Below are 7,573 nucleotides of genomic sequence, written 5' to 3' on the forward strand. Positions count from 1 at the left end.
AAGCCTGTTTAAGCCCGAACCCGTACGGGCCCACAAATACCCACAAAAACTCAACCCGCTAACAGCCCGCTATCCCCAGCCCGCCCGCTAACCGAACGGGCTGGGGTTTTTTCCGTTCAGCCCGTCCCAGCCCGCCCGATAAGCACCTATAGTTCGTACACATGTGCACCGATTTTCAGTATATTATGCTGGAACTTTCCGTGTTGCAGCAAAATAGTGACTATTTTCAATTGCTTTGCAAACTCTGACTATTTTTGAATAACCGGTCCAAAAACTGGCTAGCGCGTGCTAGTTTTACATACTCAAGCCATTGAAGCCCAAAATTTTGAATGGGCCAAAGTGAAGAAAAAAGTTTGTGGGCCAGCCCAGCCCAATTTAAGCTTGAGGCCCTTAGTAAAAAACCTACCCTCTAGATTCTTCCCCATTGTTTGTGGAAATAACACAAGTATCGTATTTGACAAATTCTGTGTTGTTTTTGGGGGAAATGAAATTTCAGAAGTTTGGGTGTCTCCCCGCTTCCTGAAAATTTTCACTCTCTTTCCCGCGATTCTCTAATTTTTCTTCCCTCCTCTTTCTATTTACACTCTCTCAGTATAAAGTTTATCTCTATTTCTCTAGTCAAAACTTTCGAGGTCCTTTTCGTCCATCGGGTATGCAATATTTTCTTATGCATTATCAATATGTTTCCTGGTTGTGCTTTTGATTTGTATGGGTTTTGAAATTTTGAAGCTTTCGGATTGCTAGTCTCGACTATAACAGTGTTTTTGTATCAATCAATGTTAGTAGTTTTCATTTCAATGTGTGCTCGCTTATTAGGGTTTATTATGTAGTATTAGGTTTAGGGTTTCTTGATATGCGCATTCTGTTTCCCTCAGCATCTTAAAATTGTGTATACTTAGTTGACTCGTTATTTGATTTTGACCAAATGCATCTTTTTAAGTTATTGCTTCACTTTGTTTCATTTCGGTAACTATGAGTTGCTCTGTTTTAAAGTTATCAAGTTAAAAATGTTCATGTATGATAGCAGCTCGAGAACTTGTGTGTGACAGCAAAAGCAAAATTTTAGATTCCGGATGATATTAGTAAATTTTGGTAGTACTGATCAAATTTTGTTTGATCAGGCACAGAACATATCTAACTTTGGGCAGTATGTAGGGGTGGCAAACAAGCATGTCGGGTCGGATATGCGTGGATCGAAAACGGTTAATGTAAAAACGGATAAATTATCCGGCCCGACCCATATTTAATGCAGATAGAAAATGGTTAATTGGCGGATAATATTGATATCCATATTATCTATGGCTTCTTGAATATGATCACTTTTGAGAGAATTCCTAGTCTTCCCAAACTTGAGGAACCCCCAATTCGAGTCTTTGCAAAGTTATACACATTGGTTATCCGTTGGTTATCCATTTTTTAAGTTGATAATATGGATCTAATTCTTATTCGATCCATTTTTAGAAACCCATTTTTAGTGAATAATATGGATAGATAACTGTTTTTTAATCCATTTTGCCACCACTAGCACTATGTAACCTTCTTTATTAAGAAAATCAAATCTATATCAGTCTATCGGAGATTTAATAAACTTCCACCGAAGTTGATTATAAAGGTGAAAGAAAGTATAAAAGTTGATTATAAAGGTGAAAGAAAGTATTCAACTGCTAGTCAACTCTGAGAGAAACAGATGACAAATGAGTCAGATTACAGTTTGATGCTAAGGTGTCTAGCTCTTTGCCAGCCCCTGAAGTCTCTCTCTCTCTCTCTTTCTTCCTTGTTTTGCTAGTGATTTCCCAAGTCTTCGCTGCTGCTATTTCGATTTACAATTGACAATGGTGCTCAAGATAGTGCTGTGTTGCTACTCCAGTTCACTGTTTATCACTTGGGAAATCTTACCTGCGTTCATTTCCTTTTAAAACTAAACTTTAGTTTATTGAGTTTTCTATAAAATTCTGATTGCTCTATTGTAAAAGTATCATTCTAGAATCTTCCGCTATGGTGTTTAAGTGGTATTCCGTTTTATATCTATAGAGCACGTTGTTGGGTGTTAAGCTGGGGGGTTGGAGAATTTATTTTATAGTTATCTGGCATTATAGAATGGTCTTGTAAAATTTCCAATGGTGCTTCATTTTCTACTTGTTTTTTCAATGGTTGCTCTTTCTTGTAGCGCTTAGCTGTATGTCTTATAGCCCGTTTGGCCAAGCTGCAAAAATCAGCTTATTTTGAGAAGTGCTTTTTTTCAAAAGTGCTTTTCTCAAAAGTACTTTTGGTGAGAAGCAGTTTGTGTTTGGCCAACTAGTTCGAAAAGCACTTCTGAGCAGCAATTAGTGTTTGGCCAAGCTTTAAAAAACTGTTTCTAAGTGTATTTTTCTCAAAAGTGCTTCTCAAAAAAGTGCTTTTGGAGAGAAGCTACTTTTTTTTGCTTCTCCAAAACTGCTTCTGCTTCTCCTCAAAAGCACTTTTTTTCCTTCCAAAAGCTTGGCCAAACACCTCAATTTTTGGCCAAAAGTGCTTTTGGCAAAAAAAAGAGTCCTATTCTTCTCCTTGGGTTATGAAATAATTCAATAGCTCCGGGCTCCCACTTTTGGCCAAAAAGAAGCTTGGCCAAACAAGCTATTAGAGTTTGTTCATTCATTCCTGGAATCAATCATTGTGTGCATATGACTTCATGGGATCAATTGAATTATTTTCAATTCCATGCTATCTTTTGTTTATTTTTTCTTTTTTCCTTTATTGGGGAAAGAATGAAAATCATCTATATTTTGATGTAGGATTTGATAATTTTTGTATACGCTTCATCTCTCTCTGGGTTGTGTTATCAATCACTTTCTTGCTTGGCTGCTCCAATGCTCATAAGTTGCAACTAAGGTGAAGTTCCTTTCTCGTTTTTTTCTTTTAGGTGTGTGTGACCTAGAGCTGTTACTACACGGTGTAGTAATTTGTAAAGGCATTTTTATCTGTGTGCTGTTGCAAAAAAGATAGCAATTTTTCTTCTTAACTGCTGATTAGTGTTGCTTTGCTGCTGAATGGACAGACATTTTCCTTTTTCTTTTTTGGACAGGTATGCAGAGTTGAGAATGACAAATATAAGTTGGACACTTGTGTGCCTTACAGGTTAATATATTAGTAATTAGGACTTGTGATGGAGTGCAACAGAGATGAAGCCCTGAGGGCTAAAGAGCTTGCTGAGAAGAAAATGCAGAGTAATGACTTTCTAGGGGCTCAAAAGGTTGCATTGAAAGCTGAGCGGCTTTACCCTCAACTAGAGAACATATCCCAACTACTTGCTGTTTGCAATGTTCACTGTTCAGCTCAGAGCAGTAAAGTGGGATCAGAAAAGGACTGGTATGGGATCCTCCAAATTGATATGATGGCTGACGAAGTGACCATCAAGAAACAATACCGGAGACTAGCGCTTGTGCTTCATCCTGACAAGAACAAGTTTCCAGGTGCAGAAGCAGCTTTCAAGCTAATTGGGGAAGCAAATATGCTGCTTTCTGACCCAGCGAAAAGGGCTTTGTATGATAGTAAGTACAGGTTTTTATCCAAAGGTACAACAGCAAAGCGACCACCTCATCAAGTTAATCAAAATCCTTCGGCTAGACAAAATGATATTCCTAATGGTGTTAGTACTCAGTTTGGTAATCTGAATAATCATCAACAAACACAACCAACTTCATCAGCTGTGCCACTAACTTTCTGGACGGGATGTCCCTTTTGCAATATTAGGTACCAGTACTACAGGAATTTTGTGAACAAAGCTTTACGCTGCCAGAAATGCTCAAAGCCTTTTATTGCATATGATTTAGGTTCTCAAGGTGCACCTCAATGGAGTCATCCTGGCAGTCAAGATGCGCACCTTAGGTCTAATATGAGCCAGCCTTTTCAGCAGAAAGAGGTTCCCAACCACAGAATGGCAGACGGAGTTGGCTTTACACCTGTCCAAATGGGATCTCAAAAGAGCCCTAGCAGTAGAAGAATGGGATCACAACCAGAGGTCTGCAGAGAAAAGACTGCTCAGGTATTTGAGGATATAAAGGCTAAACAGAAGGACGGAAAGTATGACAAGGAAATGGGTTGTGTGAATGAAGGGGCTGCTATGCCAAAGGTTAATAAAAAAAACAGGAAAAGGGGTAGGAAGCAGACAGTTGAATCAAGTGAGAGCATTGATACTACAAGCAGCACCGAGCCTGAAACTGAAGACTTTGAGTCTGGTAGCTATCCACCGGCTGGAGAAGGTGGCCGTAGGAGGTCTGCTCGCCTACGGCAGAATATCTCCTATAATGAAGGTGCAAGTGATGGCGAGAATGATTTGGCAAGCCCTCTGAAGAAGGTATGGGCTAACCAATCACGTGGAGATGATACATCAAAGCAGAAAGAAGTTGTGAGTGATGATGACTTAAAGCATGCCAATCCTACTGGTTTCCATAGTAATTCCAAGGCAAAAGGTACTCGAAATGGAACAGCCCCTCCCGAAGCAAACATGCAAGACAAAAATGCCAACAGTGGGAAAGTTGACGAACGGGCTGCTGGACCTCCATCAAGTAAGGTAGAAAAAGTTGAAGTCATTGATTCTGATTCAGAACCTGATACAGAAACCTGCGATGATCCTCCAGAGTTATTTGACTGCCCTGATCCAGAGTTTAATGATTTCGATAAACACAGGGAAGAAAGTTGTTTTTCTGTTGACCAAACCTGGGCTTGTTATGATTCAGCTGATGGCATGCCTAGATTCTATTGTCTGATCAGGAAGATACTTTCCCCTAAATTTGAGTTACGGATTACTTGGCTCGAGGCTGATCCAGAAGATCCCTACACGGAGTGGCTAGAGGAAGGCCTGCCTGCTGGTTGTGGGAAATTTAAACGAGGGAATTCTCAAAACACTAACGATCGTCCTACATTCTCTCATCTGGTGCAGTGCGAAAAGGGTAAGAAAGGTGTATTCATTGTATATCCTAGGAAAGGGGAGACATGGGCTCTTTTTAAAGATTGGGATATTGGTTGGAGCTCTGACCCAGAAAACCATAGGAAGTACCAGTATGAAATTGTGGAGGTTCTTTCTGATTTTGTCAAGGATGTTGGTATAAAAGTAAATTACCTGGATAAAGTGGTTGGATTTGTTAGCCTTTTCCAGTCTACCAGCCAAAAGAAGGCTGGCTTATTTTTTGTAAAGCCAAACGAACTTTACAAGTTCTCTCATCGAATCCCATCATTCAGAATGACTGGAACTGAAAAGGAGGGTGTACCTGTGGGATCGTTTGAACTTGATCCTGCTGCTTTACCTCTTAATCCAGATGACATTTGGTACCCTGGGAAAGTGATTTCAGACAGCACAAGTGCAAAATCTGAATCGGAGAAAGTGACAACACCTAAGAAGTCAGTGGACTGGAAAGGAATAGGTGCTACTGATGGAGAGTCATCTAAGGTTCGAAGATCTCCCAGGGGAATGAATATCTCCATGACTAGAAAATTGTAGACGTGACACATTCTTTTCTTCTGCTTTGCAGGCTCAGTGAAGCTTTCATTTGGCTAGATTCGTGGATTTTGTCATCAGTATAACTTTTAGGGATACCAGTAGGATTAAGGGAAGAGTTGGTGCTGGCCTGAACTCTTTTTTGACTTCAGTATATGTTTCCCACAACTCTTATTGCTAATGTATGTCCTTTTGTGTAGTTTTGCTGAACCAATGGTATCTTCGGAACGTTTTGTGAGACGGATTAAGGATATTGAATTTGAACAAAACTGACATCATGGATTTATTACTCATCTCTTTCCCGGGAAACAGAACTTGCAAAGTGTTTAGTCCACTTGTGTTCTTGTTAAGTAAGAGATATCTGGCGTTTCTATCTGCATTTTTTTTTTTTTTTTTTTTTTTTTTGTTTTTTGTTGTTTGTGAAGTCATTACTAGAAAACATTAATGTGACAATAAGAAATAGGCCCTTGAAAGAGTAAGTTATTGACTCAAAATCCAGGCAGGTCAAAGGTCATTTAAAAGAAGAATTATAGGTTGATTCTGGATCATCTTACATTGAACATTTAACAAACTGACCAGTGACAGAAGGGCCTGACAGGATCATAAATACAGAGACGGCAAACAGTGCTGTCCACGCACTTGTTTCCTGTCAGGTTAAGCAGCTGTTTGATACTACCTTACAAGTGATTTCTCCTCAATATCAAAATTCGTCACTTTGCTTCTTTCTGCGTTTTATTTGACCCGAACGAGTCAGGAAGTGGTAATATTCAACTACAACCGATTTTATGGAATATGATGTCAGATATTTTATAAATCAGGATTAGTTTTGACTTTCGAGAGACCAGGAAATTGAAATTCCACATTCCGCTCAATTTATAGGGGCTTTTGCATCTATACCCGGTTTTAGGGTCACAATTGGTACCCACTTTACGATCAACTTCAGACTTTTTGGGTTTGAAGTTAAAAAAAGTTAATTTGAAGTAAAAAGTTGCACTTCAAATGCATATAAGTCCAATAAGTCTGAAGTAAAAATTACACTTCAGATTTACTTAAGGCCAAAAAATATGAAGTGCAACAAACGTTTTCATCATCTTAAGACTAATAAGTTTAAAGTGAAAATTTGCACTTCAGATGCACTTAAGGCCAAATAGGTCTGAAGTGTAACCAATAGTTTCATACATTTAAGGCCAATAAGTCTGAAGTAAAAGATTACACTTCAGATGCACTTAGGGCCAAAAGATCTGAAGTGCAACAAGCGTTTTGCTACACTTAAGGCCAATAAGTCTAAAGTGAAAAATTACGCTTCAGATGCACTTAAGGCCAAAAGGTCTGAAGTGCAACAAAAGTTTTGCTACACTTCAGACCAATAAGTATGAAGTGAAAAATTGCACTTCATATGCACTTAAGACCAAAAGGTCTGAAGTGCAACCAACGTTTTTATGCACTTAACTGAAGTGCAAATCGTCCAAAAATAGAAATTTGTTCTTTGAATTATAACAATCCAATATACGATTTAATACCTGAATCTACTCCAAATGAGCTCAAATTTGAAACATAACCTCCAAATATCATCAGGAACAAACCCCAATCATCAATTTGTCAAAACAATAATAAATCTAATGAACCCATTTTGCAATTAAGAAAAAGAAGAAGAAGAAATCTTAAGCAATAGTAAAATATAAAGCGTCATAACAACTCACCATTGTAAAACAACATAAACTATATTAAAATATGTTCACAACCACCATATAAAATCATTGTCACCCTAAGAAGAAGAAGAAGAAGGAGGAGGAGGAGGATAAAGAGGCCTAAAATTGTTTAAAGGGGGAGGAGAAGAAGAAGGAGGAGGAGGAGAAAGAGGCATGAAGTTGTTTAAAAAGTGGGTACAAGTTAAAATTTTTTTAAAAAGTGAGTATAGATTAAATAGGGGCGACCAATTGATGATTGAATTGGGGGCATTTGCATCTATACCCGCTTTTTGAGTCACGTTTTAACTTGTACCCGCTTTGCAAAAAAAAAATTGCAAGCGTACCCACTTTTTCGCGTAACTTCAGCATATTGGCCTGAAGTAGCAAAGGCAATCACGCAAACTTCAGCATT

The 7,573-nt window shown here is 38.6% G+C and overlaps 1 protein-coding gene across 2 annotated transcripts; it reads left to right on the top strand.

The window, feature by feature from the left end:
• The first annotated feature begins 423 nt into the window (after positions 1-423).
• LOC109210685 lies at positions 424-5,766 on the top strand. 2 transcript variants are annotated; one of them, XM_019374136.1, is made up of 3 exons: positions 424-650; positions 2,772-2,868; positions 3,062-5,766. In XM_019374136.1, exon 3 carries the CDS (start codon positions 3,143-3,145, stop codon positions 5,474-5,476), a length of 2,334 nt encoding a protein of 777 aa, XP_019229681.1. In that variant the 5' UTR covers positions 424-650; positions 2,772-2,868; positions 3,062-3,142; the 3' UTR covers positions 5,477-5,766. The 2 variants fall into 2 exon arrangements, with proteins under 2 accessions (XP_019229681.1, XP_019229682.1); XM_019374137.1 differs by lacking the exon at positions 2,772-2,868 and having other exon boundaries at positions 431-650.
• Positions 5,767-7,573: the final 1,807 nt, after the last annotated feature.

The sequence above is a fragment of the Nicotiana attenuata genome, unplaced genomic scaffold, assembly GCF_001879085.1.
Source record: "Nicotiana attenuata strain UT unplaced genomic scaffold, NIATTr2, whole genome shotgun sequence".
Lineage (NCBI taxonomy): Eukaryota > Viridiplantae > Streptophyta > Magnoliopsida > Solanales > Solanaceae > Nicotiana > Nicotiana attenuata.